The following is a 14,802-nucleotide window of genomic DNA, read 5'->3' on the forward strand; positions in this document are numbered from 1 at the left end:
GTAACTCCTTCTCTTTTTACGCATACAATCCCCTTTTCTTCCACTTTGCTCAACCTTTACCTTAATCGAGTATGATAATAGACAAGTAAAAATAATTTAATTTTTTTATCATAAAAATAACAATATAAAATACTCGTCCAACTTGCTAGTGTGAAATCAACCTAACATTGCATCGCGCAGGCGTGGTATATTTTGATAACAATCACCACGCCCTCCCGTGAGATGGGAGACATCTTTGTTTGCTCTGCTTTAGATAAGTTCATATCTTTGCATCTATTTGCACTGATAAATACCAAGCCTTGTATCGTATGAAATAATAACGCATTTATGATATTTGTCCAAACAAACCTTTACATAATTCTTATTAACATTTACAATCACATTTGAGTTAAAAATAGCTTTATATCTCACATCGGTTTGAGGTAAATTTTATGTTGAATACGCTTCCTGTAATAAAATTCAAAAAGATTTACAATGGTGCCAACGAAAATTATTAGTTACGAACCGAAAAGTTATAAATGAAATTGATATCCATTCGATGAGTGAAACATAAAGGATTTCTTTAAAAAAAAATTGAATGTGCATCGTCTTAATTACAGTAATAAATTACAAATGTTATAGTTCATAAACAGTCTAAACATCAATGTGCAATTAGTATTTCGTTGATAATTAATCATGTATTATGCATTTAATATACTGGCTGATCCATTTAATATGCAGACGGGCATCAGTTCGGAGACTAAAAGAGCTCCTTGTATTAATACATCGCGTACAAACGGACAAGCGCAATTAGCGAGCGCGTGACGACTGTGACTCAGACGAGGCTGCGCACGCGCATGCAACGCGATATGTCTCTAGGGTTGGCTAAATTACATTGCTAGGAAAGCAAATGGGCCACTCCCATAACATTTTATATAGATAAGATAAGTGACCATATAAGTTGGAGACAATTAGTCCTGCTGTCTTACTCTTCAGGCTCAACAATGAGAAAGTGATTCTTCGGTCGCGTCTGTCCAATACATTGCACTGGAATTGAATAGATTATCTTGCTATATTTCTACTAGATAAAAAATGTTAGAAAAGTACTGTGTGCAATCCACATTAGTATACACACATCTTTAGTGTGTGACCTTGACCGTGTATGGTACTCGCAGAACTGGGGGATGACGTCATGTGTGTATGTGCAATACTTTGTTGTACCTGCTGTGTAAATTATACAAAGTAAATAGTAATTGCTGTCCATATAATTTGAACTGAAAAAAAATATTATATAAACCGTGTCGTCACCGACATAAGTTTAAGATAATGTCTCACGAAAGTTTGAATAATTCCTTAAAAATATTTAACTAGCTACCAAGCTTTGAATCATTTTACAGTTACTTAAGCAATACCTTAGTGTAGATTTCTCATTCCATATTAACACTAAAGTGACCCTTAGTGATTTAGGTAGTATATAAACTACATTAGGTCTACAGTTATGAAGACATTGAAACGCCTCCCTCAGGTCCCTAACAGATGACCTTTCCGGAAGACGTTATTGAATTGATTAGTATTTCCTCTGAGGGCTCCCCTTTCAATATATTTCCGTTCAGTCTTTTAGTTACAGCCCTTTAATAAAATGAGTCACCAATTTACTTTTTTTATTAAGTTACCGGATACATAAAGGGACAAAGAAATAACTTCGGAGAAAAATATTTCATTATTCAATCATTTTTACGAGAATGTATTAAAAAATGTTCTTAAAAAAGTCTCCATCTGTAGGTCGCACCTAATGAAACACGTAATATGTAAAAATCGCGAATGTAGTGCAAAGTCCAAGAATCTTGGCGCCGTCTCGTTAACAGGGTCTAGTGAAGTAGGATGAAATTATCGATAAATACAATTTTTAATTTTCCCAACACACTAATGAAAGCTGAGAGATTACAAAAATACTTATTTTACATTGTTTTCCACATAGATTACGTACCGTTTTGACTTAAGAAAATATGATTTGGTCTCATTTTCGTAGCAAATGTAATCATCAAAAATTATTTTCCCAAAACCTACTGTTTGTGTACTACAGTCTAGTATTAATATTTGCCGGTATTTGGTTCGTAAGGACAAGTTTTAAAAGTACTCAGAGAATTTGACTTCAAATTGAAAGGTTTGACTTAAAAATAACTATTCAGCCGCTAGGGTTTTAAATATCATCTCGTCACGATTGCAATCGCATCACTATGTGTACGAGAATATATTAGCCAAATCGCATATTTTCACAAGCACTCTGATTAGTTACTGCTCATGCGAATTGTGGCGGCACTTACGTGGAATACGGATTCGCAGATACACTGCCTGCAAGTTAATTGTATAAGACCGGTACAAACTTGTTCAACTGCATTTTCCTTATTAAAAATATACAACATTTTAAACATTTAACGATGGTATTATCATGGATAAAAGATGAAGAACTAAGCTCTAGTAAATTAAAAAGCAAACAAGTTTATCTAAAGACAATTTATTGTGTATAGAACATCTAAGTAAAGAAAACCGTGTGTGCATTTCCATTTACCCAATCACAATTGGTAATTAAATTTAGCAAACATTGTTAATTTTCGAACAGTAATAAAAACTCACCGTAAAACTAATGCAACACTACATTCACACAAACACAATAAGAACGTACCATGTTTTAATATTGCTCATTGATTCCGTATTAAAATAATAATGTAGACGATGTACATAATGACCAGTTTCTCGAACGACTGTAACGTAGATAATTAATCGAGTGATGAATGGAATGATCGATGAATGGTGATATTATAAACACATTTCGTCATCGGCATCATTGGTGTTCAATGCACTTAGTAAACATCGAACTGAACAATGGCTTAGGCGAATGTGCCAATACAAGATAGAATCTATTCAAAGAAACAATTTTACATTTCATCAATTTAATAACAAATAGTATCTAATTACATTGTTTCAAACGATAATCACCATCAGAATGATAACTGTAACCACTCCATGAATTCGGTAAAATTATGCACCGTCCCAAAAATTACAACTTCCAAAATTTATAGTAAGCTCTACTTCTTTTTTTTTTCATAAAATGTTGACGCTATCAAAACAAGGATTAAATTTTAATTATCAGCCTAGATTTTTTAGAGTAGAGGTACAAGGTTTTAAGTTTAAAGCACTCATTAGGGTTAAAAACTTCAGTCAGCTTAAAGAAGCCATCGCAACGCGTCCAGGTAATTGTAAACCAAGGAACTTATCAAATGATGCCTGGCTTTAAGTCGGTGTTTCAATGAAATACAATATCTCCTAAATAGTAAGCCTACCTTTTACGTTAAGTATACGAAGTTAACTGCTTTTATTTAATTTTCTAAGTAAGAATTTAGAAAGAACCGCGGCGAAGACAATTTAAGTCTACGGATGATGAGAAAAAGATTTTAGTTTCGTAAAAAATACATGTCCGCAAACAATATAAGCCTATCCCGTTTTAAAACGTTAAGCGTGTTTATTTATTTTGATAAAATCGTGACAGATAAATAAACAAATGACGGAGCATCATACGTGTCCGTCAAGTTAACGGGTGTTACCGTCTCATTGTTGTAGTCACTTAGCGTTCAGGGCCTAAGTTTTTAGCGTTCGAGTTCTAAGTTTTGCATAGTCATGATAGGTTTGTGTGTACTACGCCACCGAGCACTCTTAAGATGCAATACTCTCTGAGTGGTAGGGGACGGAGTGTCGGAGGGTGCGCACTCCTCACAGCAGAGTCATTTTGCTTTCGAGACAAACGACAATTACCTTTTTTTCAAAGCTAGAAATCGTCTAGGTTTATAATGGGTTTTTTAAACTATAATAAATTCTTTGCATATTGTAAAATGCCAACGTCCAACAGTGGACTGATGCCAAAGATTGAATTTGATATTAACAAATGCAAAAGAGACTTAGCAACAAAAGTATTTTACCTCGATAAAAGGAAACAGATAAACAGCTTCTTTACATATTTTTCCTTAAGATTCATCCATATCAAACATAAAATAATTGCGATAACATGTTAAATAAAGGAAATATGAATCACAGCTTGTTTTCGTATAGGTCTAAGAAAAACATATAATCCTACAACACTATAAATATGTTATAACCTACGTGATTATTCTAATAGTCAAAGCGGGGATTTTGGAATTTATTTGAGCGTGATAGTTAAACATAAGGGAGAACATTGCACCCAATCAAGTACTCGCAACACGCAGAACTTACGATCAACCCGCATGTCTTCTGTCTTGACCTTCCCCAAGCGACGCAATTTACGGACAAACAAAAATTGTTTACACATGATGATTAATGTTTACAAATTTCACGATAGCTGGCAAGGTTATAGTGACTAATTAAGATGAAATCATTCAGACGATGTTAATCTAAAAACTAAAAAACATCGAGTTGAAATTAAATTCAAAAGCGCCTTAAGCATAACCGTTAAGGATACAGATATCCGATCACGTGATCGTAAGTTTGATTCCCGCTATTAGACTAATGTCTTGAACCAAATTCTATTATAAGCCTAGAGCTTAGTCGAAATGATCTGATAAATACTGGTAACTTACATAAAAAATCAATTAATGATCGTACATCATAGGTTTATCAATGACCACATAAAGCAAGTTTATGAAACAAATTATTAAGCTTCATTGTGTAAATTTTCTACGTATCCGCGATCCGTTTATTCTGTCGAAGGCGCGACATTCAAGAACACAATTACGTTGATAAAGGTTACGATGAACGTAAATAACGAACTTTATAATTATAACAGATAAAAATGCTTTTCAGCAAATACTTTATCAAACTAATAAATTGCATAATTTTAATTATACCGAGAGATAAATATTTAAGTATATTTTATGTAATAAAGCTTATACTTTAAATTATTATATGTTATAATAAATTTTGCCCACGACATCGTCTACACAGAATTAAAAAAAGGGTCTTGACAGACAGACAACAAAGTGATCCTATAAGGGTTCCGTTTTTTTCCTATGAGGTACGGAACCCTAAAAAGGTTTGTTACGTAGCCATATAGGTTCTGCCAGCCAGCGTTCTAAATCTATACCAAATTTCATCCCAATCCAATCAACCTTCTAACAAATATTCATCTTTACATCCAAACATTCGCATTTATAATATCAGCAAGATTAAAAAAGCTATAAAATAAATTAAAACTAAATCAACATTATATTATCTTTATATTCTTTGTGAGAATAAAATGTCTAGGTCAACAAGTCAGTATTGTATCCGTATCTTTGTCAGAGTAACTCTGAAGAGTCGCTGAGATATGAAGTTGTTTGCAGATCATCTAACTGCGACCCGCATCGGGCTCGGTGCCAAGACGAAGCGCCATAGCGCCTACTGCATTGACAGTCACACTAACAAAACTACGCAATAAAATTAAAGCCTTATGCCACACATCGTAAGGTTGACATTTGTATAACACGTTTAATACTCGTGTAATCGTCTCAGACGTAGTCTAGAGGTTTTAATTTAGGGCTTCAGAATCCATTGAGCGAATCCGCTGAGTACGTAAAAGCTTTCAACAAGGAGAATTTTAATTAAAATGCGTACCCTTTCGGATAAGATGGATTTCATCTTATCCATAAAATGAGAAATAATTAAATAGTTACTTACCATAAAATCGTTGTTAGAATTGATTACGTATCGTTCTCTACGCCATATTCAAAGATGTTACAAATACATGTAAAAAGCATAAACACCAAAACAAACATAATTTGTGTACACAGCTATTATTCCGGTGTGATTTTTTCAGTGACAGTTCCAGAAAAATGATAAATATTCAAAGAATTGTCACAAGAAATTGCAAATTTTTTTCCAAGTGCAACGTTATTACGTCGAGGTGTAACACAATACCAAGCTTTAGTACTTAGGGTCAGTAGCATGTACTAATTAGCCCATTACAACACAATGACTCAGAGCAGCTGGGACAGCCCGGGGACATTACTCATCAGACCATCATTTATTTGGCACCGCATCCACATCTATTCTTTGCGGTGATGCATTAACACGTGGAGTACATCTAATAAAAGCTAGCAAATAAATTAGCCATAAACTATGTTTAGAAAAGAAATAAATAAAATTAAGCTACTCAAAAGTATTTTAAAAACTTTTGCCCTATGCCTATGTATTCCATACTTCAAAGCATATGTAAAAATTCACAGTATGACATAACGAGATGATAAATAATTCATACAATACTGGAATAACTTGAATGTTCTGGAAGTCGTTTATTATTTTGATCCTTTACAGGGAGAATCAATCAGATCAAGATTTCGAAAACCCTATTACGTTATCTTCTTTCCAGACTGATGGAGACATGTCTTAAATTAGTATTTTGACTTAAATGTCTTTAATATAAAGTTTTATATCCATGAATAACACAGGCCAACATTACCACCAGATTACTCTACCAATAGAAGGAAAAACATCAAAATTTATTCACAACAAATATAACTTAGCACATATGTATGGTCGAAGTTAAGAAGATTGAAACTATAATGACTGTAGTAACAATTTTAATGTCAAATAATTTATCATAAACATTTGGCCGCAGTCAATGTTGGTCGCTGAATGCTTAGAGATGTATTAGATAACATATCTACTAATCAGCTGCATAACTTCACGCAATAGTACATCCGTTAGATCTTCCACGACTTTAAAACAGGATATGGTATTGAGATTCTGGATTGTGTTACTAGTTTTATGTAGATACTAGCTGTCGCCCGCGACTCCGTCCGCGCGGAATTAAAAGAAAACTTAATTAGCAACCTTTATGTTCTTCCAGACCAAATTTCACCAAGATCCGTTCTGGAGAGATCTAGCAACAAACATCCATCCATCCATCTAAACATTCGCATTTATAATACATATAAGTAAGTAAGACATGAATTTTAATTTGCATGGTATTCTGTGTTAGTAGTTACTTTCCTATTACATGTTCAATATTTAATAGTTAGGTTTCTCCTCGGGGAAATTAATATAAAATGTATTTAAATTATGTCCCTTTAGTCTGGGAGACAGGGTTCGACAGTTCACCAATGAGAAAGAACGTAGAAAAGCTTTCTATCCCCACAAAACTTTGAAATTTCATTAATGTTTATTATGTCTTTTAAAATTGGTTACAGACTGTCCACAAATATCATCGAGCGGTTTATACATTGCAGAAAATTATGGATCAATATTACACACAATAAACACTAGCTGTTGCCCATGACTCCGTCCGGAATTAAAGAAAAACATAATTAGTAGCCTATGTTTCAGACGATGTTCTACATCTGTGAAAAAATCAAGATCCGTAGAACCGTCCCGGAGATACCTACGACCAAACATTCATCTATCCAAACATTCGTATTTATAATATAAGAAGTAAGATTGCTGACCATATAAAAAATTATACAATTAACCGTAATTCACCTGCATTGTACAGTTGGTTTAATTGACTGTAAACTCTTACAGTAATTTATAATAGCGCTTTTATTTAATTTTAACAGATTACGGTGAAAAAATACAGAATCCGGTTCAGATTTATTGGCTTACATTATTATAAGTGTGTTAATTTTTACAAATTGGATGCTCAAAGTGATACATTTACTGGCTAAGGCTTTGAAATGTTACCGCTATATAAATGATTATTAATTTTCCTTCATAATCAATGGCGCGCCCTGGGATCCACCCCTCCCATTACCTACCTCGCGCTATTAACTAAATTACAATTTGACATTCCTTTGTAGCTGAAATTGCGTTTTGTTTTCCACATAGAGGTCGTTTAACGGGCAGCCATTACATTCATTCTGACCTGATTCATGATGTCATTAGAAAAAAATATAATTTCCATAATATGTTACGTCATCAAAACAAAATCCTATGCCTTTTTATATTTCCTTTTTAGTTCTTACATCAAATTGTATATTCCAATGATGATATTCAGTTCCAGGAAAACAAAACCTCAAAAAAATATTATCCAGTATGTCATAACTGACGTAAGAAAGAACCTTGTTTAGTTTACAAGGCTGCGTCAAAGTCTGGGTCGTCTCGCGAGGTGGTCGCTGACTCATGACTTTATAAACAGACGAACTATCGCTTTTATTAGCATCGTCGGTAATTAATACTCGAGCGAGTGCTTATAGAGATTGTGAGTCATATCGAATGATAAAACTCTTTTGCCCAATTCATCGGATCTCAAGTGATAAGGCTTATCTGATTTGTGTTCCTTATATATCTGAGTATATTATCAAGCAAATTTGTGGCACTACTAAGACGACTTAGAGGTAGTCACACTAATAGGCTCAAGAGGAACAGTGAATCAGTATGAGCTGATGACAAATAAGAAAATGTACTTATTTACTACTTTTGTAATTGTAAAAAAACGTAATTTGTTTACAATTTTTTTTACATGAACGTGTTTATAACAATGCACTTTTTATCATGAAAAAATGTACAATGGGTTCCCTAAGTATTAGTCAATAATTGTTAAAGTAAATTTGAAAGCTAAGCGTGGTATGGGCATGTTATGAGAAGAACTTTAGTTACGAATGTGGAGAAGTACATCAGAGTAAGAAGAGATGGATGGATTGCATAAAAGGTAACATGATTAAGAAAGGAGTGCCGACTGAGATGACGGATGATAGATCGAAACTGAACACTAAAACCTGGAGCACCAACCCTACGTGAGTGGGATAAGGGCAGAGAGGCGATAAATAGTTATTAAACTAAATATTTAATTATGGTCATATCGTAAAATATGTCTGACCGCCGCACACGTGATGAAAGTATTAAAAAAAAACAAAAGAGTTATATACATAAAAAAATAATGCAGGTACATACATATGAATGAACACATTCCACGTTTACATGTAGATACCAAATATTCACGGTAATGTAAAAGTGAAAGATATAAATAGGCGCATAGTCATATATTTGTCACAGACAGACGAGACGATAGCTATAGCATATATTTGCCGATGTGAAGCCACGTGAAAATAATATACGTCACCGCCCACCGCGTTCCGATTCTATTTACACAGCGAATTAAATTTAATAAATAAAACCACTTGAATGGGTTGGTAGATTTTACTGCTTTCAAACTTGCAAGATCTCAAAAAAAATTTGCTACCTACTATTACCTACATTTTGACCAAAGATACTCTCACGAAAATATATTTTTTTCGTATTTTTATTGTTTTACCAAAGTTTTTGTTTATATTATTAATATGAACAGATATGATAAAGTCTACAGATTTAGAAAGCGTTTACCTAAATCTTGAGTTTTCCGACAATCCTACATTATCATGTTACCCTATTGAAATCTTATACACTTTAAAAACTCAAATAGACTTATGCAATAAATATTTAAAAACCTACAACCTTACAACTTTAAGAAACAAAACATCCAATCAAAAACAAATGTAATACATGACCGAATTACCAGGGTGACATAAATGGGCAATGATATGACAGATCCACGTGGGGCGCGATACTGTCGCAGTTCGCTGACCCCGCGCCGTCCGCTGATTGCGTGCACACTGGTGCGTCTGTGCGGAACAAACGCACGCACACAGAGACAGGATCGCCCGGACGGGATACTACTTGCCTTTTTGATATGAGTACGATCGTTGTACTAAAAGTAAAAAGTTACATGTATACCTTAATCATTATGCTCTAATACACAACCATAGAGAAGTACAAATAAAGAAACAGAGACTACAAGAATATAGAATAAATTTGTACAAATTAGAATCTTAAAAATTTTGACTGAATATTTATTAATATTGAGATCGATATAACCATAAATGAATATTTTTTTTCACAACAGATAAATCAGTAAAATCCTAAGAAACATTACCGTTAATGGTAACCCTAGCTATACCGGGCAATTTGAAGCTTCGCAAACTTTGAACAACGCCTGCTTTTAATGGAATTTGCTCGACGCCAGACTACAAACACTAACACGACATGGAAGCTATTGGGTTCATTTAATATATACAAAAAAACAGTTTATTTAACGTCATAAAAAATTATGTAGATATACAAGAATAAAAGACAGGGCACTTCGTTTCCAAACAAGGTTTTAAACATTCAATTTTATAAGCTCGTTGCTTATTGTAAATCTCTATAATTAGTCTAAATGTACATCGTACCAAAACAGCAGCAACGTAGTAATGAATGAGTTAAAACAGGAACCTTGTCACATTATGGTAACTCGATACAACAGTTGGTGGTTTTTTTTTTCTTCCTTCCGTTGTTTACAATTACGAAGATACCGTCGCTTGCCATCGGGCGTACAATGTATACTTTTAATAATCTAATGTACAAGAAACGCAGTGTACTTAAGATCTTTTTTTTAATGTATGGATATCACTGCACTTTCTTTTTTTTTTTAAAGAAACTACGTTTTTACACAGATTTTTCACACACTGTGCATGTGACCATTTAATATTAAACATTTTCTTTTGTTTTGCTTAACAGAAACGAGATATTTCTCGTTTAACGAGGCTGAGACACCGAGAAAAAATTTAAATTATTCGCATACCTTAAAAGGAATGTTCTTCGAAACATCACACAATTTTCCAAAGAATTATACTATTTTTATAATATGAAACAATTAAAGGTTAATATGTACGTCATTTGCCATTTATAGTATTACTAGCTGTCGCCCGGGACTCCGTCCGCGCGGTATTAAAAATAGATGTTGGCCGATTCTCAGACCTACTCAATATTCTCGCAAAATTTCATGAGAATCGGCCAAGCAGTTTCGGAGGAGTATGGGAACGAAAATTGTGACCCGAGAATTTTATATATAAGATTCAAAGGAAAAATGTTGGTTATCCAAGTATCTAGTACGAAGCTACCTTTGTACAGTCGCTGAAATTCGCGGTATTCTACTTACAGGTAAATTGTTCCTGAAAACAAGACAAACTCCGCCTTTCCTTACAGATAACCAATTAGCAATGACTAGCACATACGATGGAATATTAATAATAAAAAGCATTTAGCCTTATTTCATTACCGAGTTCTCACGTTCGATCGACTGCAGCTTTTTAAGAAGGAACACCGCTAGTTGCCTTGATTGTACAAGCTAATTAAAATCTATATTTAAATTGTGCTATATATTATACCCACGGGAAAAAATATCGTGTTACATAGTCTTATGTATTATTACACTATTTTATTATAAACAGACACAAAAAAATTACCTGTCACTGTCGTCAGCACATTTACAGAAACTGATCTACAATTTCGCAATTAACCTTGAACCGGTGAGCAAATAAAGGACGTTGCAATTTAATCTGAAATAGCAAATGGAAATCTCCATAGCGAGATACTATTAAATATAATAATAAAATACGTCATCAGGAGACCAGAATCTTATCCGGCGATCAATATTCATTACCATAGCATATGTGATTGTTTTTATTTACTTTATATTATTATTTAAACAACTTTGTCACGCCAAAACTGATTTCGATAACAATATTTTTATTCATTCCATGTCCACGTTGTATAGGATAAAAAAGCAATAAGGAAAAGTTTCAATGCAAGAAATACTTGGCAAGTAAAATATTAGTTTTTGTTCCCTGCATAATATTTTAAAATAAAGTATAGGGTAATTAACAGAAAGGCCGAAAACATTTTTTTACCAAATTAAAAATACAACGAAGTCAAGTTGCAAGTTCAACAAAGGACGAAACATTAGTAAATCTTGTGCTTTACGCCAGTGATGTTGCGTCAAATTAAATGTTTTTTTATCCTTCTAGTCTCAATTGACGAATTACATAAGAAAAAAGAAAAACGTGTTAACAAGTTCATTGCCATCGGCTGTCCTGACCGTCTGTCATGTTCATTTTCATATGAAGAAATCGACACCATAATATCATTGGCTCTGCACATCTTAATATTCGTGTATTAAAAACATACCCTCTATAGAGTTTAACATACCCCATTATTACTGTAATAACTTTGTAAAAGAATTGGAAAGACATACATGTTGATAAATTTTACTTCTTATTGAGAAAGGAGATCAAAATAGTCAAAAAATAGTATCACAACAAAAACTGTCTGAAGTTTCTTTTAAAAATAAAATACGAGTTTCTTTTGTTCATTCATGAAATGATGACTTTCACTAATAAAATTTTCACAAACTTTTTTCTATTCAACGTGCCTGTATGTATGTCGTTTTCAGTGTAAAATATTTAAATAGGTGTGTTCTAGAAATCTCTCAAAGACTTTTATAAAAGTCTGCAGTTGTGCAATTAAATTTTTTTTGCCAGTTTTTTCCTTTATGTAACAAAAACAAAATATTGAGAATTATTATCATTAAAACATATGAAAACATTTATAAAGAGTTTTTAGGTAACAAAATTAAAATTTTACCTAAATACTAACCATATATTTAATTTAATTCCATTTTAACAAGAAATAACTTAATAACAATTGAATAAACGCAGATATTTGTATTTGTATTTGAACTTAAAATAACTACTAAATATAGTTGAACCAGGATAATCAATAATCTAAAGGACCACAATATTTTTCTTGCTTATAGAGGTTTCCCTCTTAGTATCTTGCTTATGTCATCGCTTGAAACCGGACAATGACTTTTGCTTATAGAGGTTTCTCATTTATCTGGGTTGGTGTGCAAATATATATACTATTGATGCTCAAAATATTGATTCACTTTATTATGACTATGTTTAGGTTAAATTAGCTATAGTAAATCATCCAATACTCAAAATTATAAATTACATGTAAACAGTATATACTTTACATAATAACTACCAAAAGTTATTCTAATAAGAAAATATGTAAATATTTGGGGAATATTGCAGACAGATTATCCAAGTTGAATATATGACCATGCCATCTTCATAATCTTTATAATAAAGCACTCCTACCTTGCAGTCTTTATGTCTGTAACACCAGGTGCATCCAAAGAGTAGTCCAAGAGCTGTGACCACCAGCGCCAGCACTGGCAATGTATACAGCCCCTGCGGCCTCCATCCTTCCAACACTGCTGCTTCATTTGTACCTGGAAAAAAAGTTTGATCTTTAATCCAAATGCAAACCATTATAGTATTTGTCTTTTATATTTATTTTGTGACAAAAATGTAATAAAGTAAAGTGATATTACAAAATAAGGATAAGTAATGTTACATACTTATATCAGAAAAAAATGTTTATTGGAGATGTATGAAGTTTTGCATTTTTTTTAATTTATTTATATAAACAAGGAACAATATGCAAATTTACAATAAATTTGTCTATAACCCACTGCGGGTTTGTCCAGACACTTTGGTACTATGCTATGAAACAGTGGGTAAGTTTATTTTTTTTTGTTTACAGCAAATTAGTGAGCTTGCTTATACCGTCATATACAGAGTGCACAAACACATTATAATTTTATAATACTTAGGATTTTAGATAATGATTTTTAAGTATGTTTTTTATGTCTTTGTTGTTAATTTTGCATTATGCAGTTGAACCTGAATAAGAGTCTTAGGGACTGCAATATTTTTCTCCCTAACAAAGGGTTTTCTTTAATCAAAGTTTCTGTTACGGAGGTTGTACAATAGTAATGTACACAGACTCTCATTTACAGACATTTCTTGCTTATGCAGATTCAATTCTATTTTAAATGAAGAGTTGAATATGCTTTGGATTGCAATGTGTAACATGTTAGTTTTGTATAGTCAAAAACAAACTAGTAATGCAATTTCAGCAAATAGTTGTATAATGTCAATACAGTATTGGGTATTTAACTTTATATTACTTTGTGATGCCAATTGGGGAATTTTAACTGTTATTTATCCAAAACATAATATTATACCATTGAAATTTTATTTACTACATTTTAACATGTTATATGTTCATAGAGTAATAGGATTAAGAGTAAATTTTGATGAAAAATATTATGAATAAATTTTGATGTCCCGTATTAACATGGTCGGAAAAATCCTTTTTCAAATCTACCCCAAAATATTAAAAAAAAATCATCCAGTCAGTGGTTTTTGTAAAATACTAAATTGTAGTTAAATAAAATAAATATTTTCAAATATAAGATTGGAAACTAAAATAAAAGAGAAGCAAAATAATGGAAATAAATTAAAAAACATGTTATTTTAGCAACTTACCGTGAGGGTAGACTTGCGGCGTTGGCCTCACAGGTAACCCTTGTATCAAAAGTAGGCCTGTTGAGGCCGAAAACAAAATCACCCATAGCAAACCCATTATTTTTACATTATTTACACAGCCACATTATTTTTCGTTTCATTATTTATCTTTTTAATACATCACAACACAAAAAATACACGGTCCATGACAGGTTTGCGCTAATGAACAATATCACAACACTATACTATATTATCACACTTAATAAATTTGAAATAGCATTTTATATGTCAGGAGTATTTATTACACATAAAATATTAAATTTCATTAAGATTTTCGTGCACATTTACTTTTAAATTGCGCAACCCACAGCTGTACAGAACGCCATTTTTCTAGTTTTAGTGTTGTCATTTACAAATACAACAAAGAAGTACCATCGTACAGCCAATAACAATAGACTATGGTAACACAGAAAGATGGAAAGAGAAATTTCACAAAAGATTACTGAAAATTGCATTCTTTTTAGATTTACAACCTGCTTAAATTTCAATATTAACATGAAACAAAAACTTGCAATAACGGCAGGATGACAATCGGGAAGGGATATGTTATATGTTATAGTCTATAACAGTTTGACTTTTTACTGAA

The 14,802-nt window shown here is 32.5% G+C and overlaps 1 protein-coding gene across 3 annotated transcripts in view; it reads right to left on the minus strand.

Annotated features, from left to right (window-relative positions):
* The window catches only part of LOC106118942 (uncharacterized), a 33,692-nt gene extending 19,132 nt beyond the window's left edge, over positions 1-14,560 (minus strand). For all 3 annotated transcript variants that reach the window (XM_013313713.1, XM_013313714.1, XM_013313712.1), the window contains exons 1-2: positions 14,178-14,560; positions 12,942-13,075 (exon numbers count right to left, since the gene is read on the minus strand). In XM_013313713.1, the coding sequence (XP_013169167.1) occupies positions 12,942-13,075; positions 14,178-14,274 (231 nt within the window). In that variant the 5' untranslated portion in view covers positions 14,275-14,560. The remainder of the gene's footprint in view (positions 1-12,941; positions 13,076-14,177) is intronic.
* Between the last annotated feature and the right edge of the window lie 242 nt (positions 14,561-14,802).

This window comes from Papilio xuthus, unplaced genomic scaffold (genome assembly GCF_000836235.2).
Source record: "Papilio xuthus unplaced genomic scaffold, Pxut_1.1 DF827542.1, whole genome shotgun sequence".
NCBI lineage: Eukaryota > Metazoa > Arthropoda > Insecta > Lepidoptera > Papilionidae > Papilio > Papilio xuthus.